This window comes from Mastigoproctus giganteus, chromosome 8, assembly GCF_048544385.1.
Source record: "Mastigoproctus giganteus isolate SK-2022 chromosome 8, ASM4854438v1, whole genome shotgun sequence".
NCBI classification, from domain to species: Eukaryota; Metazoa; Arthropoda; class Arachnida; order Uropygi; family Thelyphonidae; genus Mastigoproctus; species Mastigoproctus giganteus.
Window position 1 is genome coordinate 16930464 of NC_143582.1, and position 22545 is coordinate 16953008.

A 22545-nucleotide genomic window follows, 5' to 3' on the forward strand; every position below is an offset into this window, starting at 1 on the left:
AGACATGTCCACGTCTCCACTGCTCAGAGAACAGTGGAGACAGGCTGCCAGATATTGTGCAGACAAAAACACGTCCATATCCACGTCTCCACTGCTCAGAGAACAGTGGATCTGTTACTACGACTTTTTTCCCTGAGGTGACCTTTTGTGTAAAGCAGAAACCTGTCTGTTTCTCTTTGGACTTATATACATCCTTCCTCTTAACGGGACATGAATCTCTTAACGAAAAACTATGTTGTTTTGGTCTTTCTAGGACGGAAGCTTGTCAATGCGGGGAAAAATGAAAATTGGAGCCACATTTTATTTGAATGTCCGCTGTATAATGACTTTAGAGATGTTCCTCGTTCGTCAGTTTCTACACTCTCATGGACATGAAACTTTGCTGGTGGGAGACAAGAATTCTTATGTTGCTCAACAGTTTGCATCCGATGTTTTCACAAGAAGAATTAGTTATATGTCTACGAATAATTCTACTCCTTTGTCTGGTGAAGCTACTCAATAGGGAGCAACATTCCCAATTTTTTTTTTATTATTATTATTTTAATTTTATTTTATTTACTTTTTATTTATTTGTTTATTATTATTATTTTATTTATTTTTTAACACCACAGGAAATCTTTTTTTTTTTCTTTTCTCTCCTCTGGAGTGGGCCCCCAGAGGAATCTGGCCCATCCTTTGCCAACATCAGGTGGGTCAGAGTCTCGAATTGAGACAGTGCGAGCTCCATTGAGACTGGCCCACCTTCCCGTGGTGTGGACGAGTACCCAGAATCATCTGTACAGGTGACTGATGATTCTGGGTAGCCAAGCGGTCAGACACAACAACAGAACACACACTACTTATTTCTGGCCCTTCTACAGCGGTACTGTTCTTCACAGAGATACGAGGCGGAGATGAACTGACGTTCTAGGTGCCGCCATTACAAAACACATGTCCACATGGATGATACAAAAAAGATTGGCAGGGTGGTTAATGACAGTATGCTACTTCAAACAAGAATTGTACAGTGAGATATGAAGTGGAGACACTTCATATGTCTGCACAATATCTGGCAGCCTGTCTCCACTGTTCTCTGAGCAGTGGAGACAGGCTGTCAGAACAGCTCATAAGTTTTGTCAATGAATTTGGAATTTTGCTAGTAGGGACAAGGTGATTGTTCCTTTGCATAAGGCAATGGTCGGGACACACCTTGAGTACAGCATACATCTTGGGGCCCCATTTTACCAAGAAAGGCTTGATTTCTGCAAATGGCTTTGGTTTCAGGATGCTCAAATTTGAGTGGACATAAATTCAAATTGAGGAGACAGTTTGAGAATAGATGTGCAGAAATTTGCCTTTAGCAAGTGAGTGGTTGTTTGCTGGAACAAACTTGTCTGTCTGTCATTGCAGAAGTTGATAGCTTAAATAGATTCTATGCCACGACTGATGCTTTCTTGCATCAATTAAAGGGGTTTGAGCTCAGCCCTTTCCGATACTGAAGGATGGCAATTATAATCAGTGCTACCCATAAGGACATCCAAGATGACACGTGGGCAGCCATTGTGTTCTGCTGTTGTTTTGGCATAATAATTAAGTTCGCCAACATAAGTTAAAATTTGAATATTCGTAATATCCGTGTTGAGGAACAACTATCCATCAATAACCAGGTTCCAAGCTAGGGCTTCAGTAATAGAGCCCAGGGGCAACCACTGTTGACATCTGCAAACTGGCTAATCCTTTGTGCACAAAGGACTAAATGATAGACTTGAATCCGAGCCTTTTCCACCCGGTGACGATGCCACTGTGGTACACATGCAGTTACTTTTCTGTGGATGACTCTGCATTGATGCTTTTCTCATTACAAGAAACCATTAGTATTCAAATCATGAGAACCAAGATCCCACCATTATTTGCTTCTTCCAATTGTCCCCACATGAACAATAAACTGTAGTATATCCATCATGGGTAGCAGTTGGTAGAAATGCAGTCGTCTGCCCACTGGGTTGGAAATGACCTGAGTTTGATTACTATTCATGTGAGAAATTTTTGTGTGCTTTTCACAAAGTGGCTGAGTTAGTCAGTCTTCAGGCAGTATGGTTTTCCTCCCTGAAAACTCGGCTTTTTCATCCAGCAAGCAGAAAATCGAACACAGAACACGCAATATACTTGAAGCAATATGGCCCTTGTTGCTGATGCTCCTAAAACCCTATAACTATGGTATATGTTTTGCAGCTATTCTCTACACCTATCTTCGAGCATCTGACCTGGTCTGTAACATGACTTGTTACCATTGTTTTCTTGTCAAAGTATGATGGATTAGACACCACTTCAAATGGCATTGGGCATTGTTTTTTGGAAATCATGAGCAGGTTTTACATGAAAATTCATGTTGAGTAGATAGTAGTAGCTGTGGATATGTATATCTACACATATCCACAGCTTAGAAAATATACATCTCGTTTATAGAATTCGAAGACATTACGAATTTGTGTGAAAAACGAGGGCATTTCAGCATCTATTCTAAGCCGTGCATGCGTGCACAGTATCAGAAACAAGTTGTTCACTATATTTTGACAGGGTAACCAAATAATTTTCTTCTCTTTCTTGGTGATTCCCTTCTACTTTTCTCTCTCAGGATAACTCAAAAATTTTTTTTTGGCTGGTGCAGCATATGCCTCAGGCTTCCTTGCACCATATGGTTAATAATATCTCTTATTTTAGGATTAGGAAATGATACAAGGAAGCAAGCTTAATATGGAATCAACTAAAAAACCTTCCCACATTACATCTGTCCCTCATAATTTGTTTTCTTCTTCCTCAAATTCCACTTCTACACTAGATGGAAGTTTCTTCCTACAACCAACTACCAGCTGGCTGAATGCAAATTTTTGCACAGCCATTATCCTTCAATATAAATTTATGCTTTCAAATGGTCTGCCAAGCAAAATGAAAGAATTCAGCGTTTATCTTACTCAATCCATTCATATCCTTAAACACCTCAATCGTATCTCTGAGGTGCCTAGTTTCCAAACACTACAATTTGCAAATGAGATCATTCTTGGTGGAAAAAAAAAACGAAAAAAGTTCCTTTTGTTCCACTCACTGATCTTATTGCCCTTTTCTGTACACCCGTTTCAACAGATCCACACCCTTCCTAAAATGACACTTCGAGACCTGTATGCAGTACTCAAAACGAAGCTTAATCACCATCTTATCTGTTGGGAAAATGCCTGTACCTCACTGACAAACTCCATGACAGGTTGTCTGCATTGCTCAGAAGAGCCTCATGTCTGGCTGCACAATTACCCCAAGGTCTTTTTGTTCTTCACTATCTTTGAGTATGGCACCAAAGTATTTTGTGTTACTGCTACCCACATGCAAGGTCTGCATGCCATAATCAATGTAATCAGTTGTCTAAGTTAAACTTCAATTACTACTTCTCAGTCCATCTGATCTGTCCAATTTTTTCAGTGACCCATTTTGTAAGGTAGTGTTAAATTCTGCTATATATTTATTGTTGATTGGCATGTTTGCTACCTCTTGCTGAAGGATATCTAAGCACTTTGGGCTATAAAATGTTTATTTATATAGAGGCCTCAGTAGCTGAGACAACTCCCGGTCAGGAGCGAGAGTGCAGTAGCACATGCTCTTTGAGTAGACCAGGGTTCAAGCCCTTGACCACTAAATATGGTTGATCTGCCAACCCACACTGGACTAGCATGGCAGATTAGCCCATTATTTCCTTCAACATGACTTGTTGAAGAGGCTTCCATCCAGCAGTGGATTGACAATGGCTGCAGATAAAAAAAAAAAAAAATTATATATTAGGATTATTAATACTGGTTATTGTAATAGTATATATAAAGTAATGGAATGTTACCTGCTATCACAAGTTCTGTGATAAACAAATTTCACTATATTATAGCAAGAAAGAAACAGAACACATCAAAGAACCTTTTATTGTTACAATATTTAATGTGTCAACCCCACCTTTGGCCTTAAGTATTCACTATGTCTGTTGGTAGACTCCAAAACAATTTTTGACAACAGGAACAGCGTGCATGCGTGTTAAGCACTAAAGCTATGAGGCACCAATATACTGATCTGTAAACTGGGTGTACTGTGGTCAAATTACCTGTGATGGATGAGACTTGAGGTTCAGAAGAGAAAAACCAGGTATCACTCACCTGAGACTAACTCAGCCACATACATGGTGAAACAGCCCAAATAAATTCCTTGCATCACTGACCTGATTTGAACCGAGGCCTTTTCCTCAGCTGTGAGGATGGTGATTATATTCATTTTGCTACCCATGAGGACTGATAACAGGAAAACAATTTTTGGTGCATACCTCTTCCAATGCATTGGTTATTCAGCAATTGAATGCAAGTGCATGTTAGCATGGCAGTCTTCAAACCAGTCTTCACTAGAAACTGAGCAATGTGATACAGTTCATTGTCATGGTGAAGGTCCTACCCATTCCGCTGCCAGTGTAAAAAAATTAGGCATGGTTAGGTTAGGTTAAGTGCCAAAGCAACTAAGGCTATAAGGTATCAGTGTATTATACCTATAATTGCATGGTTTTTCCAGGAGAAAACTCTTAAAACCAACTCAGCTGCTTTGTGAAAATTTCTAAAAATTTCTTGCATGATTGATGAGATTCAAACTCAGGCCTGATGTGGGGGATGATGATAATAACACTGCTGTGCACAACAGTCAGGGTAGGAAGAGCAGAATTTTTCAGAATCACAACATCAATGCACCACACAACATTTATTCCCATACCATGAGAAACAACACAAGATTGTGAGAGCAGTTTTGCCAAATTTCACCGATGGAATGATCCACTCTGGTAATTAACGTTCTCCAGTCATCCCCGAGACTTAAATAATTGTCAGATCAGAAAACCATGTACCATAAATTGTTACTCCAGAGCACAGCTACCCAACATTCTAGGAACTAACTGTGATGGGTTTGTATCAGGTAAGTTGATGTACATTGCCTGCCACAATGTCTGGTTTGTGTGCTGCAGTAGTTCTATAAAAATCCAATGTCATGCATCTCCTAACATATCATCCATGTACTGATTGGCAGGATCTACATATAACTTTTTACATTTTACAAGCACCTCCTCCACCATTTCTTTCCATAAAGTTTTCAGGAGTGTGCATGTGTTAAGGGCCAAAGCAACTAGGGCTGCGGAGCATCAGTATATTATGCCTGTAACTGTGTTCCTCAATTATTTTGTTCTGCTGGAAGAACTGGTTTCCAGAGGTAAGACCATGTGACCCTCACCTGAGACTGACTGACTATTGTCAAAAAGCTTATAATAATCCATGTCCAATTGAATTTGAACTTGGGCCTTTTTTAGCTGGTGTGGGAGGAGAGTGATTATATCTACTGTGCTGCTCAGAGCCATGCCGAGGGTGAGGCGAATGAGGCTCTTGCCTCAGTTTAAAGGCTGAAAGGGGCGCCAAAAGAAAGATTAAATAATTTCCAATGTTACCATCATTAACAGTAGGGTGCAATTTTATATTCTTGCCTCAGGTACTAAAATGCCTCGTCACAGCCCTGCTGCTCAAAAAGCCTGCCTGTAAGAGCACTATGACATTTCCATTTAGTGATTATATTAGTTACTATATTATATTAGTTAGTGATTATATTATTTAATGATTATATTAGATTAATATCATGGAAACTCATGAAGGTATTCACAATATGAGATATAATTAATTCATCTGCCTTGGTAGTTTACTATGCATAAAAATGATGCGACTGCGATAACTCATACATCAGTAATGAGATATTTCAACTGACTGGTAAGCATGATTTTGAGATATTTCAACTGACTGGTAAGCATGATTTTGAGATATTTCAACTGACTGGTAAGCATGATTTTATACATTAAATAATGTAATTGGTTTCATACAACTAATCCCATTGCATCTTTTGTTTCTTGAAGTGTCACTGTTGCAATTTCACTTGCTCTTAAAGCACCTTTCTTTAAAATGTCATCAATATAACTTCTGTCACTAAGTACTTCTTGTATTCTTTTCTGAATTGGATGAAGGCTTTCAATTACAGCATCAGCCACCAACATTTTATATTCTGCTGTCTGCAATCCAATACTCTGTTCACATATTTCTTCTACAGAAAGGTTACTAAATAAACTGTGAATAGTTATTAAATTGCTAACACCTGGACGTTTTTCTGGATCATAGGTGACAGCAGACGTAAAGTCTGTTACTGCCTTTTTAATCTTTTCCCTAATAACATCTGAAGAATCGGTCAGTTCAATGCGACTTTTTGGATCCTGTTCAGATTTACTCATTTTCTTGGCTGGAACTCTGAGACTTTTTAAACGAGAGGCACTAGTATCTGTAATTAAAGATTTTGAAATGTTTTAGAAACTGGCAGTAAGGATAAATTTCACATGTCAACTGAAATCCTATGAGATTCTAGTGTAATGGTCTTCAATCTTAAATGTTTATTTGCTCACAGAAAATTTTTTATATAATTAATATTCTGAATTTATTAACTGATGATAAATTTTATAAAGTGATAAGCTTTATAACAAAAAAAATAAATAAAAAAACAAATATACTAATAAATAATAAAATAAATATACTATTTTAAAACTGTTTAAAGTATTACAATCATATTTATTGACTAATGCAGTGTCCATCTTGGACATTACATTACAAGTTTTCTGTAAAATGTTAAACCTGTTTTTTAAATGACAAAAAAAAAAAAAAAAACTATCCTTGTTAAATTATTAGATAAAGAACACAGCATTATTCTCATTTAGTTGGCCCATCAATAGTATATACTGATACAGGGTGCAGAGAAACTCTACCAACAAACTTGAACAGGTGATAGGGGGCACCAAACTTAACATTTTTTGTCAAGTAAACATAGGTTGTAAATGAGTCATTATAGCAGCAGAAGCTATTAAAGGGTTGTAAAAATCAGAACAACACATTCGGTAATTTAATGCATACAAATCACTTTCTGTTGCACAAAATAGAAAAAACAATCCATAACACAGTGCTTGAACGTATCACTACCATCAACATTAATGTATGCATGCATTGAGAGGTCCTCGGAGTGGTGTGTAACTGCCACTAATAGCATAAATGTGTAATGTCATATTATGATCAGTACGGGCACAGACATGGAGCATTTCACTGTTGCAGAAATGGAAACAGAAGAGAGGCTCGCAGGATTTATTAAGAACGCTTCCCAGACAGAAGGTTGTCTCACCACACAACATTTGAGGCGATACACCAAAGATTGCGGGATAGTGGCTCTTTTGGTGTAAATATGCATGATACTGGATGTAGATGCACTGCCAGGACACCACGGTTTGAGGAACAGGTTTTGCAGATCTTCACTAATACGCTTTCTACCAGCACAAGAGCCTTTGCACACCGATTGGGTGTGCAGCATTGTTTGGTGTGGGATGTGGTGCACGAAGCCAGACTACATCCTTTCCGATGCCAGAAAGTGCATGCACTAGAACCTGCTGACTTTGCCCACCGTGTCGAGTTCTCCCACTGGTTTTTACAGGAAACCAACTTGTAGCCTGATTTTGCCAATAATGTGCTTTACACTGATGAGGCATGTCTCACCCAAGAGGGATTGTTCAACAACCGCAATAGTCATGTGTGGGCAGAGAATAATCCCCATGCAATGGTTGAACATGGCTACCAACACAGGTTTAGTGTAAATGTATGGGCTGGCATTGTGGGAAACGTTTTAGTTGGACCATACGTGTTGCCTGCACGCTTAGATGGACGACTCTATTTGCGTTTTCTAGAGCAAACACCTCCAGAGTTTTTGGAGGATGTTCCTCTGATTGTCCAAGCACAAATGTGGTTCCAACAAGATAGTGCACCACCACATTTTGACAGATGTGTACGCACACACTTACATACAACCTTTCCAGGCAGATGGATTGGTCGAGGTGGACCTGTAGCCTGGCCAGCAAGGTTGCCTGATTTGGCTTGTTTGGACTTTTTCTTTTGGGGATACACGAAGACTCTTGTGTATGAAATGCCAGTTGACACAGTGGAGGAACTTATAGCATGGATTATTGCAGCAAGTGCAGAGATACAAGACAATCTTAGGAACTTCCAACACCTACAACATTCGATGATGCGTCGGTGTGAGTTATGGATTGACCATCACGGTCACCAGTTCGAGCACTTCTCATGAATTGTTTTTTCTATTTTGTTGTTATTTGGTTTTTAGGAGCATTAGCAACTAAGGCCATATTTCTCCGGGAATATGTGGTGGTCATTCCCTGACCTTTCCGCATCCTCCGTATTTGGTTGTGACGGGCTCGAACCCCGGTCTAATCAAGAAGCGTGTGCTACGCACTGCTGCTCCTTCCCACCTGGCTACGGAGGTGCCTTCTATTTTGTGTGCAACAGCAAATGATTTGTATGCATTAAGTGACACTAAATTACTGAATGTGTTGTTCTGATTTTTACAACCCTTTAATAGCTTCTGCTGCTATAATGGTTCATTTACGACCTATGTTTGCTTGACAAAAAATGTTTCTTTTGGTACCATCTATCATCTGTTCAAGTTTGTCAGTAGAGTTTCTCTGCACCCTATATACAGTCGAACTTGGTTATAGCGAGCACGGAAATTACAAGATCATGGATGTAATGGGCAAAAAGCCATAATGATTTCCCCGTACAATTGCTCACTGTATTACACGAATATACCGAACAAATTTTGGTAACTATGCAAACATTCTTAATTGCTCGGGTAGTTGAAAAAACCCAATTCTTGGAATAGACGAAAATGAAAAGGGCGACTTAGCTTTATGATCACCTGTATCAGATTAGTGGCCTGTTTATGACCTTGTCCTACAAGGGACGGGGTACATACAACAGTGCACTGGCATTCTGCTTGTTGCATTACCCTAATTACAAATTGTTTTGTGTTCATTGAACCATAAATTTATTTTGGGACTTCTAAGAATGTCGTATGCAGATCACTTTATCATTTTAAAGTAAAATCAGTTAGAAATGAACCCTTCCTTCGGAAACACGTCTAATAACAAAAGAAAGTGTCTCTCAATTTGCGAAAAAGTTGAAATTAGTAGTGAGTTAGAATGTGGTGAAGTGTGCATAAAGTTTTCTTTGTCCTCTTCAAGTGTATTGACATTATGGAAGAATAAAGATGCTTACATATTGGCACTGGAAAAGAACATAACCGAAAAAAAAAAAAAATAATAATAAATAAATAAAAATTTAGAAAGTGCAAGGATACAAATGCTGATGAAGCATTGCTTCAATGGTTCGCCACACAAAGAAGTGCTGGATTTTCAACAGATAGTCCAATCTTGAAGGTTCAAGCAGAAAAATTTGCTAAACAATTTGTACTGACAATTGTGTGTGTAACAATGGTTGGCTGGATCAATTTAAAAACTGATATAACATCGTTTATGCAAAAATTAGTGGAGAATCTCGATCTGCAGATCCAACAATGGCAAATGAATGGATTGACTGTGTATGGACAGAAATCAGGAAAGATTTCAATGATGAAGACATCTACAACAGTTATATCACTGCAACAGGAACTAGAAAATTTGGGCAGATGGGCAAAGTGGCAACTGAAGTTTAACACTGACAAATGCAAAGTACTGCATATGGGTAGAAGTAACCCCAGAGGAACTTACCAACCGTGTGGAACTACACTTAGTGTGGTAGAAAATGAGAAAGACCTGGGAGTAATTGTGCAGTCAGATATGAAGTTTTCTGAGCAATGCAGACAGGCTGCAAGAGCAGGTCATGGGGTTTTGTTAATGATATACAGTAATTTTGCTAGTAGGGAAAAGGAGGTGATTATCTCTTTGTATAAGGCAATGGTCAGGCCAAGACTTGAGTACTGCATACAGGTCTGGAGGCCTCATTTTAGGAAGGAGGTAGATTTCTTTGAGCATGTACAGAAAAGGGCAATAAGATTAAAGGGGAATAAAGGGATCATCTTACCAAGAGAGGCTTAAGTTCTGCAAATTGCAGTGGCTGGAGAATAGACACCTGCGAGGTGATTTGACTGAAGTGTATAAAGCCTTGAATGGGTTGGGCATGCTGAATTCTGATGGGATTCTTCCGCTGGTTCAGATTATGAACCTGAGGGGGCATAAATTCAAATTGAGGAAAGATAGTTGTAGAACAGATGTGCAGAAATATTGCCTTTAGCCAGTGGGTAGTTAATTGCTGGAACAAACTTCCATCTGTCGTGGAAGTTGATAGGTTAAATAAATTCAAGGAGGTACTGGACAAGCTTTTAGAGGGAATGGTTGTGTGAAATTGTTTTTTTTTTTTTTGGCTGATGCTACATAGGCTCATATGCTTGCTTTCTTGCATCACATGCCTCTATTAACACTACTACGACAACAATGCCGATGAAACAGGACTTTTTTATAATTTGATACCTGACAATATATTTAAATTCAAAGGGGAAAAAAATCAAAGGCTTGCTTGACGGTGCTCGCATGCACAAATATGACAGGAATTGATACAAAAAAACTGTTTGTTATCGAAAAATCTTTAAAACCTCAGTTTTTCGAAAACATAAGGAAGCTTCCTGTGGATTACACTGCAAACAAGAAAGCTTGGATGACTTCAGATATTTTTCGGGAATACATAAATGATTGGAATAAGGAGCTATTCAAAAAGAAGAAAAATATTTTGTTAGTTGATAACTTTCCTGCACATCCCCAGATTCAAAATTTGTCCAACATTAAGGTTTCTGCCTCCCAATGCGACATCAATTTTACAACCAATGGACTTGGGTGTAATCAAGAGTTTGAAAGGATTTTATAAAAGATTTCTAGTTCTACATCTGATCAGTCGAAGAATAGAAACTTACCAAGTCTATATCGATATTGGATGCTATAAATTTATCGAATGACGCGTGGAACAACGTTACTTCGACAACCATATCGAACTGCTACAAGAAATTGAAATTAAATTCAAATGAAATTTGAACTGTAGATGAAGAAGATGGAAATGAAGAAAACAACTTACCATTATCCGATGGTTGCTATATAACAACATTGTAGGTTTTAATACAGATAACATTGATGAATTTGTATGAGAGTCGATGACAACTTATTAACTAGTGGTCTTCCTCCACAGAGTGACATTGTAGATGCAGTGTTCTACAAAGATGATAATGACAATGGTAAAGACAATGATTGTGATGATGATATGATGACAACTGAAAGTGAATCAAAATCAGTGCCGACAATCTCACAAGCTCAAGGTGCAATGGACACAATCAATTTTTTTGAAGGAACTGAGGCAAGTAATGAGACTTTAACATGTTGAGTGTTTTAAGGGGAAACTTAAGAAATATCAAAGTGAAATCTTTAAAACAAACATCAATTTTAAGATTCATAAATAAGGACTAATTGAAATCATGTTTATTATTAAATAGTATTTTTTTTAATTACAGAGAAATAAATTGTTTAGTATTAAGTTTATGGTTTTAAAATTACAGACAAAAATTGTGTTTAATATTAAGTAGGTGTATACTTATATTATTTTTTCTCTCTAATATTTCTTTCGTTTTTTCAATCTATCTTTTTATCAAGTTACTGAGAATTAAAAAAAAATAGGAGGCAGGTTTAACTCATCACTGATATAGTGTACATTGTTTAACTTCCCGAGGGGGTTTCCCCATTTCTGCTATCACTGATATAGCAAGTAATGGTTGTAACGAGGAAATTTTGTTGGTCCCTTTATGCCTGTTATAATAAAGTTCGATTGTATATAGAAGAGAGTTTTTATTCAAGTTCTGACCCAGAATGCCAACGATGAAAATTTCTATGAATAACAATTGTGAATCTTTCAGAAACTAATGAACTGTGTTAACATTCATTAGTTTCTGAATAAAACCATGTCCTATTCATATCTATTGTGGTTTTACTTCTATTTAGCTCTCTTAATAATAGATAGTGTGACAGTATATGCATAACAACTATTAATCCACCTACTATGCCATGTCTTCACTTTGTTTTGGGTTCTTGTGTCATGCACACAATTTTCTTCAAACCACTATATGAGATTATTGGTTCTACTACCATTATTTGTTTAAGTTCATTGAGGTGTTTGATATTTTGACATTAAAAAGCAAAGCAAGAGCTGCAATATGGCATACTTTCAAATATACATCTTAATTTAAAAAATAAATCTTTTCATAACTAGCCTTAGCATGCTGAGACAGATAAGTCACTGGCGAAGATTACAGAAAAGAGGCAGAGGATCCTTTGCTTATGTTAACACTAAAAGGGAAAAGCTGAATTATATTGGTACATTTGATACAAATGGCATAACTATGGATGGATGATCCCATAAAGGATGCTGAAATATGAATATATATTTTGTCTATGTTGTTGACTTGAGGATTTTTGATGCAAGAGCTATTTTGGTTAAATGTGCCTGTTCTATCAGCATGTTCAAATTTATATTAAATGTAATTTGTGAGGTTTGTTAGTTTAAGGAAAGTAAAAATATCATTAATGTTTAATTTATCTTCTAAAATTGTCTGCAGAGTCTCTAACTCTGTCTTGTGACAGTACTTGTGATTGAAAAACTGTTTGTTGAGCAATATGATATAGTGGGCATAATATGAAAATATGCTTTACTGTCAGCTGAAAATGGTATCTGTGACACTGGCGAGGATCATCTTTTATTAAGATGAAAGTGTGTGTTAGGTATGAATGCCCAGTATGCAGCTTGGCAAGGATGACTTGCCATTTGTTTGGTTTTTTCAGATTTTAATCCATTTAGCTTCACTGGCTTATTCAATAACAGGGTGAAGTCATTATAGGTAACTGGTGGTATATTAAGGCATTTGACAGGTTTTTTGCAGCGTGGTCAGTCTGCTCATTTCCTAGAATTCCAGAATGTCCTGGAATCCAGCAGAATCTAACTAGTTGCTCTTTATTGCTAAGACAAGATAAATAAGAGAAATTTTTCTATGCGTAGGTGGGAGATGCAATCCTTTTGCCGCAACGTATATATGGCACTTAAAGAGTCCGTGAAGCATGTTCACAAACCCTTTAATTGTTGTATATCTACATTTACACATGCAAAGAAGTTTTTAGAGATGGGAATACCAACAGTCTATCTAATAATGATTTGGAGTTAAACAACTTTATGATAAGTGTAAGGAAGCTGGAAGAGAAGATGTTGCTATAAGTACACAAGAGACTGATGGAATCTATCCAATTATATAAAAAAAGTAATTAAACCTTTAGCTACTGATAAAAAAAAATAAAATAAGATAACATACCAAGGACTGGCACTGGATATGGAAATATGGATTTATATTTTTTGTTAAAGGATCTTGCCACCTGATGACAAATCTCTATGTTCTGCTGCTGATCATCTCCAATTGGTACATCTGTGGCCCTGATAAATTTGAATAGTTACATGTGTACTTGTTTTAAGATTATAAAATAAAATTGTGATATTAAATAAATACACACGCATGCACATACACACATGCAAAAATGTACAAGATATTGATATATATGTTAGCCTGCCATTTAGTATAAAATATGGAGTTCTATTTTGTGCTTCACATGGAGCAACTGGTAGCAAGACTAAATATGAATGAGTGCATTAAATCATCATTTTCTGAATGTTATACTATTTAGCTCCAACTTTATACACCACTAAAGCACGAGAACAAACTTTGTTTTCAAACTTAAATTTAAAAATGTGCTTTTTATGATTATTAATTTTCAATGAAATGAATTTTTTATTAATTCTACTGTTAAAAAAGAAAAACAAATACGAAACATAGTTCCTTCTATTTTAATATTTATAAGACCATAATAAGTGCAACCGTCACATGATATGATGTAAAAAAACAATTTCTTCACACAAGACTAAATCAGTATCATGCAAACCCTTTTTGTCTTGGACTCCTTTTAGTTCCTAGCTTTACTGGTGGACCCACAGAATAAATTATCATTTTGTTTAATTGTCCTTAATAATAAAACTTTGAAATCAACAAATGGAAAATTTTCTAACCTACTTCTCAAAATTTGCTTTTCCATGCACATTTTAAAACACGTATATTTAGCAACTCAAATTAGTCGCTAACAACTTACTTCACAGAATTAGCGTAATGGATGAACTTGTATCTTTCTGCTATGCAATTCATTCATGCTGCACATAATGAAAATAGAGTCCATCTTATAATGAATATGACCACAGGCTTTTCCTGGGCCTTGCATTTCCTGAAACACTACGTAATTCCGTGTAAACAAAATTACTCAAGACTAAGACTTTATGAATGTGGACAAATAAAAAGCCATTAATCTCAAACAGGCAATTAACTGCCAAGTTACACTGGTGGCAAAGGCAATGGGTGAAGCGGGCAAAAACTCAGGGTCTCGCAGTTGATATTTTCGAGTCAGATGATTATATACATTTCCATCCTTGAAGATTTCTAATTCGGGTTGGAGGGGGGGGACTACTAGTCAGGTTGATTACTTTAGGGAATCTTACTATTTGGTTCCAATTCCATAGTTGGTAACCATTTCCCTAAAGTAATCAACCTAATTAATAGAGTTCTTTCTCTCTTCCTCCAGAATTGGAAATTGTAAATGTAGGTTTAATTTTGCACCAATCCCCACCAACTAAATAACAATTTTCAGCAACAAAATACTCAGAATCATTCAAAATTATAAATACCCTACATAAAAGCATGATCAAGAGTTCAAAAATATACAATAATATATTAACTACCAACAGAAAAACCCTCTCCCAACTACAATCAGACAGTAACATACATATTACAAAAGCAGATAAAGGGAATACCATTGAAGTAATTAATATTGTAAACAACAGTACTTAAGCTATTAACAGATAACAATCTATAATCAAAAAAAGATTGTCTAGTTCAGTAAGATAAAGGCAAAACTAAAACATCTAACTCAGAAAACAAAATAAAAAATAACTTATTCAGAACCTATAATTCCTGATAACCCAGAAACCCTGACCTTATTTGGTAACATAAAAGTCCACAAAGAAGGATATCCCATCAGATCCACTGTCAATGGAAAAACCCACACAGATGCAACACAGTACAGTGGTTAGTATAATTACCCCAATTCTCTTGAATAACCCAAGATCCATAAAATACACACATCGCATACACAAACAACTCAAAAGTTACACCTCAATAACAATGAACTGTTAATTTTGTTTGACATTAGCATTAGTAGAGGCATACGATGGAAGAAAGCAAACTTTTTTTTTTGGCCGATGCTATATAAAACACCACCCTTCCTGTTTCACTCAAAACGTTTGTCTAGTTCAGCCTTGAATGTATTTAAACTGCAACTTCCACAACAACAGATGGAAGTTTGTTCCAGCAATCAACCACCCGCTGGCTAAAGGAAAATTTCCGCACATCTATTCTACAATTGTCTTTCTTCAATTTACAATTATGCTCCTTCAGGTGCGGTATCTGAGCAAGAGGAAGAATCTCATCAGCATTGAACTTGCTCAAACCATTCAAGGTCTTGTACACCTCAATCAGATCACCTTGCAGGTGCCTAGTCTCCAGACTGCAATTTTTAGAACTTAAGGCATAGACAATGTTTACCAATATCCTTCTAAATGAAACAATAACCGTAATACAGCAACAAATTGGCCAAGTTATCAACACAGACTTATTAACCCCCCCACAAACACAAAAGATATCCTGGACTTAACTGAGCTATCAGTTGAGGAAGGTTACTTCAAGTTCTCCAACACCTATACAAACAAAAAGTTGGACTAAGCATGGGCAACCCTCTCTCTCCCCTACTAACAAAAATCTTCATGGGAGCATTTGAAGAAATAACCTTAGACAATTTCCCTTAAAACCCATATACTGGGGTAGATATGTCGACAACATTCTAATCATTTGGTCACAATGATTAAAGATAGAATTAAAAAACTTTCACAACTTCCTATCATGTTCATTCACACATAAAATTTAAAATAGAAATAGAAAAGGACAATAGCATACCATTCCTAGATCTCTTGTTAAAGAAGCATAATAATTCTCTCTTTTAATAGAAATGTACAGAAAACCAACAGAGACAGGACCTATTATAAAGTTTAATTCTAATCATTCCATAAACATAAAAGTAGGCATTCTTAAATTTTTATCTGTAGGATTTACAGACTATGTAAAGATCAACCACTCAAAAGAAAAATGAACAGAATTTCTGAAATATTTAACAAAAATGGGTACCCACAAAAACTCATAATGAAAGCAAATCAACAAAAGAGAAATATTTCAACAAACAGGAAAAAGAAAAAAAAAAAAAAAAAAAGAGTACATTACCATTCCATGTTCTCCAAATTAGTGAACAGATTAAAAACAGTCAAAAAATATGGGTTGTACACCAGGTTTACAACAAATAACACTATCGGTATAACAAACAATATTAACCGAAACAGAGGCATGCAGACAGACAATAACCACATACATATTTTGAAAAGCAGAGTATTAGAGCAGATAAAAAACAAAAATAAGAACCATAATAAGTATATCCTAGGGGGAGGGGAACTCCATTCCTATTCTAACGTAATCTTCAACCAACCTAATCAATTAAGATGCTTGGAAAGGTTAGCAGCCTTAATCAGTTTTAATTCCAAACTTTGTTAAAAAAAAAAACCCCATTTCACATATCCATTCCCTCTAAAAGTGTATCCAGTTCCTCTTTGAATTTATTTAAGATATCAACTTCCACAAAGACAGATGGAAGTTTATTCCAGCAATCAATTACCTACTGGCTAAAGGCAAATTTCCACACATCTATTCTACATCTGTCTTTCCTCAATTTGAATTTATCCCCCCCCCTCAGGTTCGTAATCTGAGCAAGAGGAAGAATCCCATCAGCATTGAGCTCGCTCAACCCATTCAAGGCATTATACACCTCAATCAGATCACCTTGCAGGTGCCTAGTCTCCAGCTGTTGCAATTTGCAGAACTTAAGCCTGACTTGGTAAGAGTACCCCTTTGTTCCCCTGACCAAGCTTGTTGTCCCTCTCTGTACATGCTCAAGCAACTCTACATCCTTCCTAAAATGAGGCCTTCAGACCTGTACATAGTAATCAAGACACGGCCAGACTACTGCCTTATGCAAAGGTTTTTTTTTTTTTTTTTTAATTTGGTAGTTGTTGGCGCATCGGCTTCTGTGGCCATATTGCACCTCCCAAGGTTTTTGCAGTACTTTGATCGAAGCCCGAGGCGGGAATCGAACCCGCGACCTTTGGGTTGCCGGGCAGGTACTTTACCCACTCGGCTAGCCCGGTCGGCCCTTATGCAAAGGGATAATCATCTCCTTTTCCCTACTAGCAAAATTGCTGAATACCATTGACAACACCCCATGACCTGCTCTAGCAGCCTGTCTGCACCGCTCATAAAACTTCATATCTGACTGGACAATTACTCCCAGGTCTTTTTCATTTTCTACCATCCTAAGTGTAGTACCACACAGTTTGTACATTCCCCCGGGATTACTTCTACCCATATGCAGTACTTTGCATTTGTCAATGTTAAACTTCAGTTGCCACTTCTCAGCCCATCTGCCCAACTTTTCTAGATCCGGTTGCAGTAGAACGTTGTCATTATCATCATTAACAACACCATCAAACTTAGTATCACCTGCAAACTTGTATATTAAGCTTGATATACCTTCATCAATATCATTGATAAATAAACAAAACAACAGGTGGCCCAACACCGAACCCTGGGGGACTCCACTTATAACATTAGTCGACGAAAGGCAGCGTCAATTGATTACCACTCTGTCTTCTCCCACTCAACCACTCTTTATCCATTGTAGAAACTTGCCCTTAATACCATACTGCTCCAATTTGTATAGTAGTCTTCCATGTGCAACAGTATCAAAAGTTTTCCTGAATTCTAATATATGATATCAAAATTATTCTTTGCATTCAGTTTCTTTGTAACCATATCATAGTATCCAATCAAATTTGTCAGACAAGAATTTCCCTTAACAAACCCATGCTGTGTCTGAATTATTACTGCAGTCTTGTCTAGATGATCCTACAATGCTTCTTTAACCAGTGACTCCATTATTTTCCCTGGAACAGAAGTTAAACTATCAGGTCTGTAATTACTCGTGTCACCCTTTGATCCTCCTTTGTGAGTTGGGGATACACTTGCACCTCTCCAGTCCGTGGGGACTTCCCCTGAGTCCAAGGATGCTCTCATAATTATGGCTAAGGGCTTGCTTACTTTTTTTGCCACCTCCTTTAATATAACTGGATAGATCCTATCCATCCCAGGTGCCTTTCTTATGTTTAACTTCAATTTCTCCTCCACTTTGCTCTCAGTTATCACAAAATCATTAAGCTCTCTGTTAGAGTTTAATAAGATTCTGTCCTCCATTTCCATACAGAATTCCTCATGTGTGAATGTCAAAATACTCATTAAGATTGTTAGTTATCTGAGCAGGATCATCAACACTTGTACCATCAATATCAAGTGGACCAATCTAATTAATCCCCTTTCTTCTAGAGTTTATATAAGTAAAGAAGTTCTTGCTATTTTTCTTAGTGTCCTTTGCTAAAGATTTCTCAATCTGCCTTTGCTGGCCTAACCTCCTTTGTGACTTGATTACAGACTACCTTATATCTACCATAGGCTTCTGTGTCACCTGATAATTTATATGCATCCCATGCATTTTTCTTCTATACCATGAGTCTCATTAGTTCATCTGACATCCATTTAGGCCTAAATCTTAACAGTATTTCTTAACCGGTATGAAAAGCCTAGTAGCATTCACGATTAATTCCTTGAATGTTTCCCATTTAGAATTTGCTGTTGGTAACTTCATCAGTTGGTCCCACTGCATAGAATTTAAAAACTGTCTGAGATCACTGTAGTAACCTATAGTGGTCTCAGATAAATGATTTGTAAACCACTGTCTTTGTGTGTGAGGCTGATGGTATTGTAAACAACATTACAGGAGCATAAATATTTTAATTAATCTTATTAACTAAATTAACAACTAATGTAAAATTATTTAAAACTATTAAAACAATTTTTTACCTGATGGCTGCTAATAGCTATTTGTTAACTAATTCAAGATTAAACCTTAACAAATTGAAATTATCCAACTTCTGAAGAAGTTGGATAATTTCAATGGATTTATGGCCACTTTGATCTCTGGTTTTACATTCAGTTATGGTATTTCATTTTCACAAAGCATATATTATTACTGAGCAATGAGTCAAAAAATTTTGTTATAATAATTTAAGAAATATTTTAAAGTTTTCTGTGTTGAGGCCTTGGGCTTTGTATCCAATGTCTATCAGTACTCCTGTACATTAACTTCCTTACTGCTAATGTAGTGGAAAACCATTCTTTTGTACATAGTGAAAGAGAACCTATGAATGCATCAAGCATCTTATAATCTGAAACAAATCATGACTTGTCTCAGTCTTATACTATAAATAAACAGCAATATTCACTAAGCAAAATGTATTTGTATTGTAAGAGGATTGCTCTATTATCTGTTGGCTGTGATTGATCAGTTGCAAACTTACTGGGCTATCAAAAGAACTGAAGGCTGATGTATGTATGCACATAACATCGGTGAATGCAAATCATGGTATGGGCTCACTGTTTAATATTAATCTTAATTATTTATATGTAAGAATTCCCTGCTACATAGTCTGTGTAACAAAGCAAGTAAAAAACTTTATATCTAGTATGAACAAAGATTTTACTAGGTCCATGTCGCTTTATTCTTTTTTTAATTTTTACGTTTTGTTTTTAAAGCTAAAATGACCATTAAAAGTAGATGTGCTAAAAAAGCATCTCTCTGGTATGTGCTTTTGAGGTAACTTACTGGTTGTATAATGAACAAACTTCATATCTGTAATGCTTGTTATCCAAACATTATCACCAGAATTCACCAAACAGAATTCAAGAATGCTTAGATAACTGAGGATGCACATGGATAGGCTTGTTATTAGCAAAATTGCACGAGTGCAATCATGTGATCACATGTATCCATAAACACACAGAAAATAATTATTACAAATTAATAAAACTAATAATGGTGAGTTATTATGTAGCACAGAGCGAAACGGAAGACAGAATAAATAAATGACAAGTTTAATATTAAATTGTAAAACACATATTAAATACATTCAGTACATATAGCTTTTGGTTATTATGGTAACCTTCATCAGTCAAACTGACAGTTTAGGAACTTAGACCATAAGGGCATGTAGTGCCAGTCATGCATAGTGAACTGCGTGATGTAAAACTTAACTGTTTGATGTTGAAGCCTATGTTTGTGACGTATTGTACTGTATGTATTTAATATATGCATTTTACAATTTAATATTAAACTTGTCATTTATTTATTGTCTTCTGTTTCACTCTGTGCTACATAATAATTCACCACAATGAATCCAAATCGCACAGGCCTCTTTAACTATAAAACTAATAACTAAAAGCTTACTTATATAGAAGTATATCTGCACATTGAAGGACTGGATAGACAAACAAACTCAAAGGAACATCCTTTAATTCTGCTGACTTTTCCTAATGAGATATAAAAATGTATATTTTAGTTTATTACTAATTAAAACTCAATATCAGATATATCCAAATACCACATGCCCCAAAAAGATGCATATAAGCTTTACCAAAAAAAGAAATTTCGCTCTAACACGGTTTGAAAATTGTGGGAAGTCTCGCATTACACGGTATTTTTGAGCTTTTGTGCTAGGAAAAACCCTGCTATTACGTTAGATGTAATTTTCAACGTTTCTATTCCTTTTTGTGAATCCCTGCTGTTGACTTGCTAGTCGTTATTGCCTTCATGGTATTTTTCTAAAGCACATTTCTGGAGGTCACCACCATAAAACAATAAAAAAAAAATTTGCAGTTTCTAGTTTATTGGGCTTTTCTGTTAGTGTAATCAATTATAAATGGGTAGTAAACTCGATCTTCTTGCATTTGTTACAGCATCAATAGCTGGAATTCTGTGGGTTTTCACGTTATTATGGCGAAATGTGTTTCCCCTTCCATCAAATACTCAATCATATAAAAGACATAAATAAATGTTCAGAAACTCCATATCTCACTTGTGCATATTGTGTTTGTTGCAACTTGTACATGCCACGTTTTTTGTTATTAATTGCTTATCATTTTAAAACCAAAAAAAAAAAAAAAAACTCAGTGAACAGAAATATCAATTAGTTAGTATGTACATATTACAGTATGTATTAATTAAGCTATGTATGTAAGTGTAAATTTATTTTTATTTTGCTAACTGGAAAATATTTTTCCGATTTTCACGTATCATTTAAAGCGAGCCCAATGTATTTTGTTGGGAGATTCCTGGGCTAGGTTCTGTGCTATTGAACTTGTGCTTGTTTGAGACCATAAAAAAGAATTGTGACTTTGAAGAGTGCAGTTTATGACTTTTAAAGAGAGCAGAAGGTACACAAAATTAACTGAACATACATTATCTCATATATAAGTATCACAGTTTGTTCAGTTATTACTATTTAAGTTACTACTATTATAAAAATAAAGTTAAAATATTAAGTTATTACTACTATAAAAATTAAGTTTCCAATAGTTATTAACAAAAAAGAAAAAAAAAAGTGTATTTTCGATAGCTTTTGGAACGTAACCTTAATTCTCTATGGTTCTTAGTCCCGTATAACATGATTTCGCATTACACAAGATTTTGTAGGAACTAAACTACCAAGTTATATATATACAGGTAGCCCTCGATTTACGTCGGAGTTAGGTTCCTGGGGGAACAGGCACAAATGGAACCCTTTATATAATAGAGTCAATCGGAAATCACAGGGTTAGGTTCTGGGCACCAAAAATTTTAACTACCACTTTGCATCGATTGTTTTATTTTATTAGCATTCTTCATAGTTGTAGTAATAGTCAATGGAGGCATATTCATAGCCCTACACACATTAGGGCGGCTTTCATCAGATTCCACTAGAATTCAATTAACTACTTTTACCAGACATGGCGTGTCTTTATTCTATCAAATTAAAAACTTTATAACACGATTGGAAAAAACTGCACACGGCTATCACTATTATTATTATTTAATTTATCAATAGCACAATTAATAAAAAATATGTTAGGATAATAAATTTCTAACACATGTAAATAGTGTAAACAACAACCAACTGAATGCTTCACCACATGGACCTTTACTACCCGCATCCACGAGTGGTTACTTTGAGGGCGGGAATCTTTCTCATCTATGATACGATTGCGCTAATTGCTGATTGGCTCAGATTGTTCTAAATCATGTGAACAGTGCATGATGCATAGCACAGTATAATGCCGATAAATTTTGTCTGACGATTTTAAACTTTCAATTTATAAAAAAATTGCAAAAAAAAAAAAAAATAAATAAATAAATAAATAAAAATGGCTAGTGGTCAGTGATCGGCACTATTGCCAACTGGCACAAACTGGACCAGAGCAAAACGAGGGCTACCTGTA

General features: G+C 36.0%; 1 protein-coding gene across 1 annotated transcript in view; it reads right to left on the minus strand.

The window, feature by feature from the left end:
• Positions 1 to 5902: 5902 nt before the first annotated feature.
• TrpRS-m (Tryptophanyl-tRNA synthetase, mitochondrial) overlaps positions 5903 to 22545 on the minus strand; it is a 138162-nt gene continuing 121519 nt past the window's right edge. The window contains exons 5-7 of the mRNA XM_090380149.1: positions 20519 to 20601; positions 13300 to 13418; positions 5903 to 6357 (exon numbers count right to left, since the gene is read on the minus strand). Coding sequence (XP_090236275.1) covers positions 5903 to 6357; positions 13300 to 13418; positions 20519 to 20601 — 657 coding nt within the window. The remainder of the gene's footprint in view (positions 6358 to 13299; positions 13419 to 20518; positions 20602 to 22545) is intronic.